Source organism: Aegilops tauschii, chromosome 4 (genome assembly GCF_002575655.3).
Source record: "Aegilops tauschii subsp. strangulata cultivar AL8/78 chromosome 4, Aet v6.0, whole genome shotgun sequence".
In the NCBI taxonomy this organism is placed as follows: Eukaryota; Viridiplantae; Streptophyta; class Magnoliopsida; order Poales; family Poaceae; genus Aegilops; species Aegilops tauschii.
This window is the reverse complement of record NC_053038.3, coordinates 460,878,911-460,892,626: the sequence shown is the minus strand read 5'-3', so window position 1 is coordinate 460,892,626 and position 13,716 is coordinate 460,878,911. Positions and strand designations below refer to the sequence as shown.

General features: G+C 44.7%; 1 protein-coding gene across 2 annotated transcripts; it reads left to right on the top strand.

Annotated features, from left to right (window-relative positions):
* Positions 1–2,378: 2,378 nt before the first annotated feature.
* LOC109764800 (uncharacterized) lies at positions 2,379–12,508 on the top strand. Of its 2 annotated transcripts, none has more exons than XM_020323580.4 (14): positions 2,379–4,853; positions 4,944–5,072; positions 5,163–5,351; positions 5,431–5,498; positions 6,029–6,636; positions 6,728–6,910; positions 8,178–8,276; positions 8,922–9,010; positions 9,082–9,291; positions 9,447–9,719; positions 10,335–10,479; positions 10,783–10,916; positions 11,822–11,902; positions 12,008–12,508. In XM_020323580.4, the coding sequence occupies exons 1-14, from the start codon at positions 2,415–2,417 to the stop codon at positions 12,092–12,094; spliced, it is 4,734 nt and encodes a 1,577-aa protein (XP_020179169.1). In that variant the 5' UTR covers positions 2,379–2,414; the 3' UTR covers positions 12,095–12,508. The 2 variants fall into 2 exon arrangements, with proteins under 2 accessions (XP_020179169.1, XP_020179170.1); XM_020323581.4 differs by having other exon boundaries at positions 2,399–4,853; positions 8,925–9,010.
* The last annotated feature ends 1,208 nt before the right edge of the window (positions 12,509–13,716 follow it).

The following is a 13,716-nucleotide window of genomic DNA, read 5'->3' as shown; positions in this document are numbered from 1 at the left end:
TAAGCGTGCGGACCCTACGGGTTCGAGAACTATGTAGACATGACCGAGACACATCTCCGGTCAATAACCAATAGCGGAACCTGGATGCTCATATTGGTTCCTACATATTCTAAGAAGATCTTTATCGGTTAAACCGCATAACAACATACGTCATTCCCTTTGTCATCGGTATGTTACTTGCCCGAGATTCGATCGTCGGTATCATCATACCTAGTTCAATCTCGTTACCGGCAAGTCTCTTTACTCGTTCCGTAATGCATCATCCCGTAACTAACTCATTAGTCACATTGCTTGCAAGGCTTATAGTGATGTGCATTACCGAGAGGGCCTAGAGATACCTCTCTGATACACGGAGTGACAAATCCTAATCTTGATCTATGCCAACTCAACAAACACCTTCGGAGACACCTGTAAAGCATCTGTATAATCACCCAATTATGTTGTGACGTTTGATAGCACACAAAGTGTTCCTCCGGTATTCGGGAATTGCATAATCTCATAGTCAGAGAAATATGTATAAGTCATGAAGAAAGCAATAGCAATAAAACTAAACGATCATTATGCTAAGCTAACGGATGGGTCTTGTCCATCACATCATTCTCTAATGATGTGATCCCTTTCATCAAATGGCAACACATGTCTATGGTCAGGAAACTTAACCATCTTTGATTAACGAGCTAGTCAAGTAGAGGCATACTAGGGACACTCTGTTTTGTCTATGTACTCACACATGTACTAAGTTTCTGGTTAATACAATTGTAGCATGAATAGTAAACATTTATCATGATATAAAGAAAATATAAATAACAACTTTATTATTGCCTCTAGGGCATATTTCCTTCAAAATCTTCCATGGTAAGTAAATCCGGTATCAGCTTCCATATGTTCTTGCTTCAAATAGTTGTACATAATACAACGATCGCACGTGCCGAGGTAACATGAACACTGCAGAAGAGTAGAAATTTTTCTTGTCGGATAGAATAACAGTAGAGAATATAACAAATAGACCTAATACGAGAAGTCAGTACAAACTAAAAAGTGATGAGCTTTCGGGAGCTAGCAGGCACCATTTGGATCGGGAGCTGACGAGCAAGGAAGATGGGCAGGGTTAGGCTCACGAACTAGCCGCCGTGCCTGAAACTGGAGCGGGCGGGTGTTGAGGAAATTCTCATAACCGGGCGGTGGACCTCACTCACATCACCGACGACCTGGAGGCGGCTGATGTCCTGGCGGCGCACAGTCAACACAGGTCAATTAACCAAAGGGAAAGCCAATAGTGAACACAAGTCGTGCATAGCAAGTAGATGAAGGGTTGGGATCGCGCGTACGGCGTACGTACCTAAACGCAGCAGCAGACACCATGGCCACCTGGATGAATCAGGTGAAGGGAGGACGAAGTGGATCGTGGTGGGTGCCGCCACTCCAAATCGCGCTCAGCGGCGCACCAGAGGGGGAGTAAGGAGAAGAGGGGGTAACCCTGGCACGGGCTTGTAGGGAGAGGTCGGGTGCAGGGAGGTTTCCTCTCAACGATGGCATCGCCTTGTCGTCGTCGTCGCCGCCTTGGTTAGGTCTTCCAAGAGATTACGAGAGAGAGGGAGAGAGAGAGAGAGGGGGGATGGGCGCAAGCAAACTGTAGCGGCCACAATTGCCCACCTCGCTTTGCCTCGCTGACCAAGGAGCCGATCCCTTCGGCCCAATAGCCAATTAACCAGCGAACTGCGTTTTTTCCGCCAGAGTAGCGTCCCCTTAAAACAACTGGCCCATGTAACGGAAAACGTGGCGCACTGATCAAATCTGACGGCTGAAAACGTCTAGATCGTGACAATGGACGGCCAAAAATGCATATCACTAAGAGGGGCTTGCTTTAGGCTCGGTTATACTATCCTAAAATAAGCAAAACAAATGCACGCGCCTAGAAAGAAATCTCATGCACATCCGTGGGGAGATTGCCATCACATTTCATCAATCAAAGAAAAAAGATAAAAATCACAGTAAACCTTATCCTCCAAGAACCTGCCGGAGATGGAAAAACCATCTAAACCTGGCATGAAAATTTGGTAGGATTCGCCATGCCCGCAACCGTCTCGTCGGGGACGACGGTGGGAGACGGAGACGGGGACAAGCAAGCGAAGCCGAGAGGAGAAAGGCGCGTGACGCTGACACGAGCGCACGCAGCGTCGCGTACGACTCCCTCCCCCGGCCCCGTCCCATCCATCTACCCCCGCCCCGCCCGTCTCCCCCCGATCCGCATCCCCTACCGGCGCGTTAGGTGGTGGAGGCCCACAGAGAGAGAGAGAGAGAGGGGGATCGGAAATCCTCCTCCGGCGTCCATCATTTTCTTTTCATTTCCTTGCGGTACGCATATATTGCCCCGCACACCCGCACAACGCTTCGCCCAAATCTCATTCCCCCCGATGGGCCGAAAGAAGCGCAGCCCCCCACCAAACCCTACTCCGCCCCCGCATCCGCCCGCCGGCGCCCTCCTCCGCCTCGCCGATGCGCCGGCGGCGGCGGCGGCGGGCCCCGACCCCGCCGCCGTGCGGGCTGAGTGCGACCGGGCCCTCGCCTGCCTCCAGCGGGGCAACCAGCCCAAGGCGCTGCGCCTCATGAAGGACGCCCTCGCCCGCCACGGCGAGGGGTCGCCGCTCCTCCTCCGCGCCCACGGCACCGTCCACTCCCGCGCCGCCGCCGTCCTCACCGACCCCGCCGCCCGCGCGCGCCACCACCAGGCCGCCCTCCTCGCCGCGCGCCGCGCCGTCGACCTCGCGCCCGACTCCCTCGAGCTCGCCCACTTCCGCGCCCTCCTCCTCTACGAGGCCGCCAGCGACAACCGCGCCTACGAGGAGGTCATCGCCGAGTGCGAGCGCGGGCTCAGGATCGACGAACCCTCCGACCCGGAGCCCCACTCCCTCAGGCTGCCCGCCCCCGACCCCGACCAGCTCCGGGCCGAGCTCCGCAACCTCGTCCAGAAGGCCAATCTCGCATCCATATCCACCTGGGTCAAGAACCTCGGCGGCTCCGATGACAAGCTTGGCTTCTTCCGCCTGGCGGATGACCCCTTGGAGCTCCAGCTCCTCCCCGCGGCCCCAGCCCCGCGCCGCCCCAACGAGATCAAGAAGGCTACCAAGACCGTCGAGGAGCGCCGCAAGGAGATCGAGGTGCAGGTCGCTGCTCTCAGGCTGCTGGAGCAGCAGCAGCAGCAGCACAATGCCGCCGCCGCTCTCAACTCCTCACCACCACAGTCACAGCAGGGAGATGAGCCCCCCTCCTCATCATCTCAGTCCACCGCGGCTGGCCATCGTGCTGATCGGAGAAAGGGAGGGTCCAAAAAGGCAGCAGCCTCATCAGCATCCGACCAAAGGAATCAGGTGTGTGCGTTCTGGGCCGCTCTGCCTGTCGATCGGAGGCTGGCCTTACTGAAAACTAGCATTTCTGAGCTCAAGGAGTACTACAAAACTCATAAGGACAAAGATGTTGCCGCTGCGGCACCTGCCGTGCTTGATGAGGTGGTAGATTTTGCCACTGAACACGGGTGTTGGGAGTTCTGGTTATGTGGCATCTGTGAGGAGCGCTACCCAGACGTGGCACATTCATTGCGGGAGCATGTGAGTGCACTACCACGTCAAGTGCAGGCTATGTTGCCACAGGAGATTGATGCTGACTGGGCAGCAATGCTCATTGGTTCGAGCTGGAGGCCGGTGGATGTTGCTGCGGCACTCAAAGCGCTTGAGGATGAGCAAGTGGACAACATCGGCCAAGACAGGGACAAAGATTCAATGTCGTCCGATAATTGGAGTATCAAGGACAAGTCGGACACCTCAGAATCCTCAGCCTCGCCACACAATGAGGAGTGTGATGGTTTTGGAGTGGTAATGAGGGAAGGTGCCAGGAAGTGGCCGCTGTCTGATGATGATGAAAGAGCAAAGATTCTGGAGAGGATCCACTCGTTGTTCCAAATCCTTGTGAAGCACAAAAACATTTCAATGAACCATCTGAGCAGGGTGATACATTTTGCCATGGACGAACTTAGAGGGATACCTTCTGGGTCATTGTTGCTTAACCACTCGATTGACGAATCGCCGCTCTGCATTTGCTTCTTGGATGCCTCATCACTGAAAAAGGTTCTCAAGTTCTTGCAGGACCTAATGCAGTCCTGTGGACTTAGTAGGTCCTCAGAGAAGGATGGCGAACTAGGTGATGGAGATTGTTTCCCCAAAAATAACACTATCCTAGAGGGTGTTACGCTGGATTCTGTTTCATCATCACTGATCCTTGATGGCCGGGTGTTTGGTGGGAAGTCAAAGTCTGGTCCTGAGAATGTTGATACTGATGAATTTCTTTCATGGTTGTATGCTGGATCTCCTCCAGTAGGAGAGCAGCTATCAGAGTGGAACTGTATGCTTGTTGATAGGACAAGTCAGGGGATGCAGATTCTTGATATGATTGACAAGGAGGCATCTTCCTTGAAAAACTTTTGTGAAATGAAGCATGAACAATTGAACATTGAGGAGGGTGTGCTTGCTGTGAATAATATTATACAAGAGGAGCAACGGCTAAGGGACCGTGGGGGCCGGTATTCATATCAAGGATACGAGGAGCTCCTGAGGAACCGTCAGGAGGAGTTGTTGGAGACCAGATTTCGCAGCTCTGAGTACGATGCAATCTCAAACGTCTTGAAGGAAGTTCGCACCTCACACTTTGGTTATGATGAAGGTTTTTCTGGGATGACCTCGCGCCAGTGTGACTTTGATGGGGCAGCAATAGATGATTGGAGGTTGCATGACTTTATGCACCCAAGTGATTCAGTTGTGCCGACGATTGTTTTGAGGATGAAGGAACACGTAACTACGGAGGTTAGTTTTCCGGCACTGCATTTATCGGCAGAAATTATATAATCTTCAATATGCAATAATGGTCTGATCTCTTAACTGTTCCACTTGCAGCTTGGCAAGATAGACGCTAGGATTATGCGAAGTGTAGCTCTGATGCAGCAACTGGATCTCAAGCTTGAACCTGCTGCTTTCGTTGATTATCGATCAATTCTTCTCCCCCTCCTGAAATCCTTCTTGCGAGTTTGTATACTGCATCCCTGTACACCTGATTGTTTTATTGCTTTGTGGTCTTGTTCATTTCTTAACTATGGTTATTGTGTGGTGATCTAGAACCATTTGGAAGAGCTCGCGGACAAGGATGCTAGAGAGAGATCTGATGCAGCAAGAGACGCCTTTCTGGCTGAACTTGCTTTAGACGCTGAGAAGAATGCAAACAAAGGGGGTGATAAAAAACCATCCCATGAGAAATCAAAGGACAAGAAGAGAATGAAGGATTCTCGGAGATCTAAGGATCTTAAGGTAGTTATGAGTATGATCATATTGTATGCTCTGCTTTTGTACACAACTGAATTTTGTTTCTCGCTTTATTACTTTCTAGGATTTGAGCTGGAGTGATCAATACATTGTTCGCCAGGACAGTGCAGATGAGGAAACATCAGAGCAAGCGTAAGTAATGCTTGTACCCTCCATGTTCTGATATGTGTAGCATCCTTCACTTGCCAGAGGACTTGTCCAGTGAAATGCTTGCAGTGCTTTTTTTTTGTCCTGTGCATATTTGTAGTTACCCAGCACTACTAGTTTAAATCCATGTCAGAGTTGATTATATAACAGGTTTTCTGCATTATTTGCTCAAGAAAAGGTATCTGCATAATGAATTACCAAGATCAACTGATCTCGTAAACTTCCTTTTTGTAGAGCTGCTGAATCATGTAAACCTCATCCGACGTTGTGCATTGTTTTCCATATCTTTTTGTAGTTAGCAGTAGCACACTCCTTTCATCATTAGAGCTCTTTAGGGTAGATAGTGGTCAAACAAATTGTGAGGATTGAATAGTTCTCTTCGCTTTTTAGCATGATCAGTCTGAACTAAAATAGTCAGCAATTGGATCATGGTTTTCAACATCATCATGTTTCTTTTGGCTTAGGACATTCATGTGTGTATGTCTTTAATTTATCTGATCATGTTAAATGTGCAGTCAGACTCTTGTTGATTGTGATGACTTCGACGGCAAACTTTCACTAAGTGATGACTACTCAAATGAACAAGAGGAAGATCATAGGCATAGAGTACAACTTGAAGCAGAGGAAAGAAAACTGGAGGAAACTTTGGAGTATCAAAGGCGGATAGAGGAGGAGGCAAAGCAGAAGCATCTTGCCGAACAGTCCAGAAGTACTTCGTCAGCTCCTGATATTGGGGCAAATGGTTATTCAACTGATGTAAATTCAAGCGTGCATCAGGATAACCATCAAAGTGCACCCAATAATTTCTCACCTGCTTATCTTGAAGGCATAAAGTTTGGTGATTTTCGTTTTCCTAAAGTTCCTTCACGGGAAAAGCATTCTAGTTCTGATTTTTGTGGTGTGGACCTGCCACAAAAGACTGAGAACAATCGCAGGGAGAAACCGAATGGACTGCGCTCTCCGGGAGCACATGCATTAACCAGCAGCAATATGGACTTCACTAAGCCAGCATTGAAAATGAACGGAGTTGGGAAATATGCTCAGAATACAAAACTTTCAACTAATCCTCTTATCCAAAGGTCTAAGAGCAGTACTAGCCAACCACATAAGAAATACATCCAAGGTTGTTGGCAATGTCTTGTCCAAATCTCTCCTTTAATTCCCTTTGTAACTGTGGTCCAACTATTTTATGTTTGTTGTTGCATATATGCCAGGTGCTCTTCATAATGGTGATGATAGTGCATCTAGTCGACAAAATGGTACAACAGCTCCAAGATGGAGCAGTTCTGGCAAAGTAGCTGACTTTTCTAGTAACAGTTATCAGGATGGAAAACAAAATGAGTTGCCACCTGTGCTTTCTTCGGATGGTCCATGGAATGCCAACAAAGCTGAGGAAGGTATATGTCGTTCAACTTTCAAGCAGTGCTGGAGTATTTATCATTTAAACTCAAAACTAATTCGTGGAATGTTTTCTTGCTCTACCATGAGAAATTCGTTCCTGAGTACACCTAAAAGTTTGTGAAGTCTTTAAACAGATTGAAGCACCATGTTCTCGTGTTACTTAATCATTAGAGGATGGTCATGCATGGCTTGCTTCCGCTTATCATCTCTACCCCCAGTTCATAAAAACATGCCATTTTTGTACGCCATCAGTGTTCAACTGCAATTTTTCTTGTTGTATCTGTTGGAACGCATTTATGAAACCTACTAGAATTGGAAGATCGGTACATCTTTTGGAGACAAATTGACACATCATTTTCATGCGTCCGATCTTAATATCCAAAATGGTACTGACAGGAGAAGTTTGGCAGAGGTTAGAATGAACCCATGATAATTTAGGCACCTACAGTGTTTTGATAAAAAACATGATCATATGTGTTCTGTACAAAAGCAAAAAAGATATGGACATCTCTTTGTTATATAACTTGGTATCTCTTGACTTCTTGGCACAATACTCGTATGATTATGTTTTTTCATGAAACTTTGTATATGTGTCTACATTAATACTTTGTAGTACTATGGACTTCTGAAAATGTCTTTATATGATGCACCTATCTTCACAAAGTCTTCTTTAAGCAATGTTCAAGTGCACATAATCCAAACCGGCATACTTCTGTTAAACTGATTAACATTTTGGTAGTGCTATGGATTAACTTTGTATTTGTGTCTACATTAATACTTTGTAGTACTATGGACTTCCGAAAATGTCTTTATTTATATGCACCTATCTTCACAAAGTCATCTTTAAGCAATGTTTGAGTGCACATAATCCAAACCGGCAAACTTCTGTTAAACCGATTAACATTTTGGTAGTACTATGGATTTTCTGATCTGTTTAAATATAGAAACTCACGAAGGGGTGCATATGGAGTTATGGACCTATCTTCACAAAGTCTTCTTTAAGCGATGTTTGAGCGCACATAATCCAAACCAGCATTTGTTAACATGATGGAGTATTAGTTATTGACGTACGTGTCCTTGACCAAGCCACCACCCACCTGTATCTTTTCCTTGTTCACTAAAGCCACGTCCTGCTTCTGCATATTACTTTCCAATTTTGTGCTCTGTCCTTGCATATAACTTGTATTTTTTCTAAAATGCAAACTTGTTATATATGCATAGTATGTCAGAAATTTCCTCATTGGTCTTTCCTTTCATGTCCAGCTGATAAGGGGGCAATCTCACCTGCAATTGTATGTATCGAGGATGATTCTGACAAAAGATTTGAAGAAGACCTTAGAAAAGCAGTGCACCAAAGCCTTGGTACATCAATGCTGTTCTTCAACTGCTGTTTTCTTTCTCTCTTCGCAATCTCTTGTCTTGGGCCTTGAAAGCCCATGGATATATCTCTTCCACAACTAGTTAGCATCATTAATAAGCTCTTATATTGTTTTAAGGTGTTCTTTAATTGCTGCAGATGCGTAGTTGTGTTTTAGATTACATGGAACATTCTTTCCTTGTATCAACCGTTTGATTTGAATTGGAGCATTTGTATGGCGACATCTAGTTTGACTTTAGCACTGAAGCAACTTAGATGGTTTGTGAGAAGAGATGCAGAATTGTAGGATTCAAATGCAAAGCTGATAAGATCTGTAATTTTGCAAGGCTGTGTATTAAATATTACCTATAAAAGCTGCAATTTTGAAGGATCTATGCTTGGTTAGGACTTAGAAGTGTACCTTTTGTCATTTTCCTGTGGCTTCATTATCATTTTAGATTTCTAGATTGTATGCTGGTGCTACTACATGGTGATTTACATGATTAGTTTCATCCTATAAACACGACACTCCGATATTAATTCTCTTTAGTCCCTGCTCCCTGCTAATCTGATCATTTATGTCTGTTATGTTGGTCGTTTGTAATTTGGAATTCTACTTTAAACTTATTCTTCCACTAATGATGATGCAGCAGGTGCTTCAAATGGGAAAGAAGTGTATGGGGCTGGCCTTAAAAATGCTGCTGGAGAATACAATTGTTTCCTGAATGTGATTATCCAGGTAAATGTCAAGACTTGTGAAGCTTATGCAAGTGTGCTTTGTTTTTTCACATAATGTTCCTCCATATGCAGTCATTATGGCATTTGAAGCGGTTTCGACACGAGTTCCTTAAAACATCATCACTGCATATGCATATTGAGGATCCTTGTGCTGTCTGTGCATTATACAATATATTCGTTGACTTGAGCAAAGCATCTGAGGGGCAAGGAGAAGCCGTTGCGCCTACTTCTTTGAGGATAGCTTTGAGCAAATCCTATCCTAACAACAGGTTCTTTCAGGAGGTATATTTCTGTCTGTTATCCCATGGCTAGGTGTGCTGGGCACATTTCTGTATAATTTTGTTATCCAAATTCCCACCTGATATATAAAATGGCTCTTTTGTTAATCTGAAATTATCACTATTGTCTGACCATTGTATAATATATTTTTATTGCAGGGTCAAATGAATGATGCATCTGAGGTATTGGGTGTGATCTTTGAGTGCTTGCATAAGTCGTACACTTCTCGGGCTGACTGCCATGCTAAATCTCATGAGAGCAATTCTATCGGCTCATGGGACTGTGCAAGCGATTTTTGCATTGCACATTGCCTTTTTGGAATGGATGTCTATGAACGGATGAACTGCCACAGTTGCGGATTAGAGTCTAGACGACTTAAGTATACCTCATTCTTCCACAATATCAATGCGAGTTCACTTCGAACTGCAAAGGTTAGTTGTTTTCCTTATGTTGAATCTCATGCTTATTATTCTCGTGTCCCCTTATTTTCTGGCTGAACGGGTCCAGTTTATGCCCCTCAACTCTTCTCAAGTTTAATGGTGAAGAACTTCAAGTTGCGTACTTTAGGTCTTCCATGTGTCATAACCCTTCAGAATGTCCTGGTGCAAAACAATCCATACTTTTGTCCCACGTGGCATTGACTTCCTTGCTGGCATTGGGTCCCATGGTCAAGAAATTAGAGTATTACCTCTGTATAAAAAATCTGGACTAAGGTGAGAATTCGTGCCACCTGCGGGTATCATAGTGGCCGCTCTTTGAATCAAGTAGGAGAGTTGGGCAATATCGAGCTCCCATAAAACATTGGCAATTGGTGGCCATGTTAAGCAGCAAAGCTGCCGTGATATTATGCAGAATCAAAACTAGGATTTGCTTGAGAGAAGCGACTCAAGATTTTGATACGTTGAAGCCTTAAGTAAATGGTTGTGGTGTTTTAGGGCAGCAAATTTAGCTTGGGAAAGAGATGAGGGGGCTATATTAGGTCTGCTCTGTATTCTGTGGTTTTTGATGTACTTTGATTGAAATTGTTATTTTCTTCCATGCTACAGATGATGTGTCCAGATCCATTTGATGATCTTTTGAAGACTGTGATAATGAATGATCAGCTAGCTTGTGATCCTGATGTTGGCGGTTGCGGAAAACCAAATCATATACACCACATTCTTTCTAGTTCCCCTCATGTTTTTACAGTTGGTAATCTTCTTTCTCTTTCCGCATGTAAACATACATTTACATGCAATTATTCATTTTTAGTCCAGTCTTTCTAAAAGATGATCGTGTAATACTCTCTTAAAATGCATTTTAGCAGTGTAGGATTGCCTGCTTCACTATTTAGTTTACAATCTCGATAAAGGAATAAATCCTTTTCTCGCATATCCTCTACATTTGCTATTCACTTATGTGTGAGTGTGCATGTGCGTAAGTTCTTGCGTGTCCTGTGTTCGATGAAATCACTTATTGACTCGGTTCTCTTACCCATCAATCTTTCCTTTTTAGTTTTGGGATGGCAGAACAGCAAAGAAAGTGTTGGTGACATAGCTGCAACCTTGGCTGGTATTTCGACTGAGATAGACATCAGTGTTTTCTACCGTGGTCTAGATCAAGGAAGCAAACATTTTCTGGTGTCAGTGGTATGGCTACGAATACCTGTTATGTTCTTTCCCATTTTAAATGGACATCTGATCTGATGGTACTGTTAATTGCTGCTTCCTTAAACCTGCAGTAAATGTGTTCTGCTTATGGTGCAAGTCAGACACGCAGCTCTAAAAGATCTCTAGTGTTCCTGTTGTACTTTGCACTATGCACTACAGGATAGACTTAAGTTACAAAAATCGTAAATATGTTTGGGTAGCTAATATTTTATCCTCAGAGCTCGCTGTATCATATACGAGTGTGCTATTGCGTATTGCTGAGTTGCCCTCAAACAATCCCGATGATAGGACTACAGCGGTATTGGTTAGGCTAAGTTATACCTCAGTACAAAGAGCAAGCAGTGAGCATATTCTGCTGGGATTCCTTTGTATTGCAGTAGAGTCGGTATACTTAGTACGTACCACTTAAGTAGCTATAATATGCTGCCGCTACTGCTAAAAAACTACTCCCTCCGTCCCGTAATATAAGAGCGTTTTTGACACTACACTAGTGTAAAAAACGCTCTTATGTTATGGGACAGAGGGAGTAACATTTTACAAATCAGTTCCTGTGAATCACAGGAGGTAGTGCAATGTTATGTGTTGGTGTGCTACGTTACCTGCACTAGCCAAATGCTACATGTATCATATGCTGACATGCTTGTCTAGACTTATTATTCTGCATTTTGTGGTATGACGTAGCGTCTTTTCAAGTTGGATTTTGAATAGAAACTGGTATTTGCTTGGTCATCTCTAAATCATTCTATTGGGGCACATATTATAGCAGCTTGAACTATCGCTGTATTTCTGCAAGTTATACTAAATTCCAGTAATTCAAGAGTATTGAAACGTATCAGTTAAAGCATCTATTGCGAGTTGTATTTTGATATTTCTTACACATGCAGGTTTGTTACTACGGGCAGCATTATCATTGCTTTGCTTTCGAGGATGAGCACTGGGTCATGTATGATGACCAGACTGTTAAGGTAACAAGATATATAAACCTATCCACTGAAGGAAACCCCCATCCTGTTTCTTGTACCCTACCTACTAAAGAAAAACCATCTTATGTTTGTTCCTTGTTTGTGTAGGTTATTGGTAGCTGGGCTGATGTGGTCATTATGTGTGAGAAAGGTCATTTACAACCTCAAGTGCTCTTCTTTGAAGCTGCAAATTAATTTTCTTCAAAGTTCAAGGGTGCTGTGCTGTGCCGTGGCGTGGTTAACGTGTCTTGTGAGATATAGGTTTTTCCTGGTGACTGAAGGTTAGCGATAGAATACAAAATTCGTTTTGAGCTATGGGGGATAATGGTGGTAATTCAGCAGTTGCACTGGCCTGTCGGTTTTGTGGAGCCCTGCCTTAAATAAATGGTCATCCGAGCGTTTGCTAAAAGGAGAGAAGTGGTGATATATATTTTCCTTTTGAACTTTGGATATATAGCCTGACCCCATATCCTGTCGAATGCGATTTTGCCGTGGAGGACTGTAAGCGGGGATAACTCTAGTAGATCATGTGCCGCCCCAGAGAAATTACTCACGAGTGCTGCTGAATATGCTGGGAGCCTATCAATATATACGGTTTTTCTGTGCTTATGATGTGGAGGAATGTTGTATCGTGTTGTGTGTGACCAACGGATGGGTATCATGAAAGGAGAAGGGCTGCTCTCATTTTTATTTTTGTTTCAAATTCTTGGGATGGGGTTTCTTATCATTCCGATTGACAAGATGTATTATCTCAGAATGTTGTGAAGTCCCTTTGCGCTGGTCATGACGAACACATAAAATTACTGCTCCTGGTCCTCCTGTCGCTGTTATTTCGCTGTTTAGTACTCCCTTCGTAAACTAATATAAGAGCGTTTAGATCACTACTTCAGTGATCTAAATGCTCTTATATTAGTTTACAGAGTGAGTAGTGTATTTTTTGTGCAAACTAGCAGCAACTAGTATTGGATTTGCCACATGGCCAGGAATTATCACGACACCCAAGGCACAAATATGAGAGCAGCAGCTCTGCGAGCATAAAACGTGGGGCTAGCAACCTTTACCATTCACTGCCAAGAAAATGGCTAGAAACTGTTTTTCTTCTTTTTCACCGTCAGAGTTAACTCTCCAATTCAGTTTCACTTCCCCATTTCCCTACCCAGGTATTTTTCGTTCACCTTTCACAGTACAAGCCGGTGAAGACTTGTTAGAAGCAGAGCTAGGGCAGATACGAGCGAGGTGTTGGCCCGGGTTGGGTGGGAACTGCCATTGCACTAGGGAAATCGAGGGTGGCGGCGCCGACCCCAGCGGCAGAGCGACCCACCATAGTCGGCCACCGGCATCAGTATACAATACCGGGTAGCATATGGACTGGGCGTTCACCTGATAGGCGCACCCTGCAAGCAAATGAAACCATTAGTAGAGTCACAAGACAAGCTTTTGAAACCAACACTTGAGCAATATTTAGTGTTAGTACTCCAGCTACTTTTTGGTTCAACTCGTTGAGTAATGCTTGGGTAAAATTAGACAACAGAAGCTTTGCCAATGTTGTTTACCTAGCCCGTACGAGGCAAAATTGAGATGCAGAGGTTGTGGCAAGTTTGCCGAGCATGCAGGTGGATGCTGGTAGTTGACATAGCAGTTGCTTGGCTGTGCGCCATAACCATCGAAACACCCATTGTAGTAGTGCCCATTGTTGTTCCACATGTTTTGCTGCAGTGGCTGTAAACGTACAGTTATAAAATTTCTGCATGTAGATAGGCAAATGGACGCATGGACATCGATCAAAAATTGAGATGATCATAGCATACCACATTGTC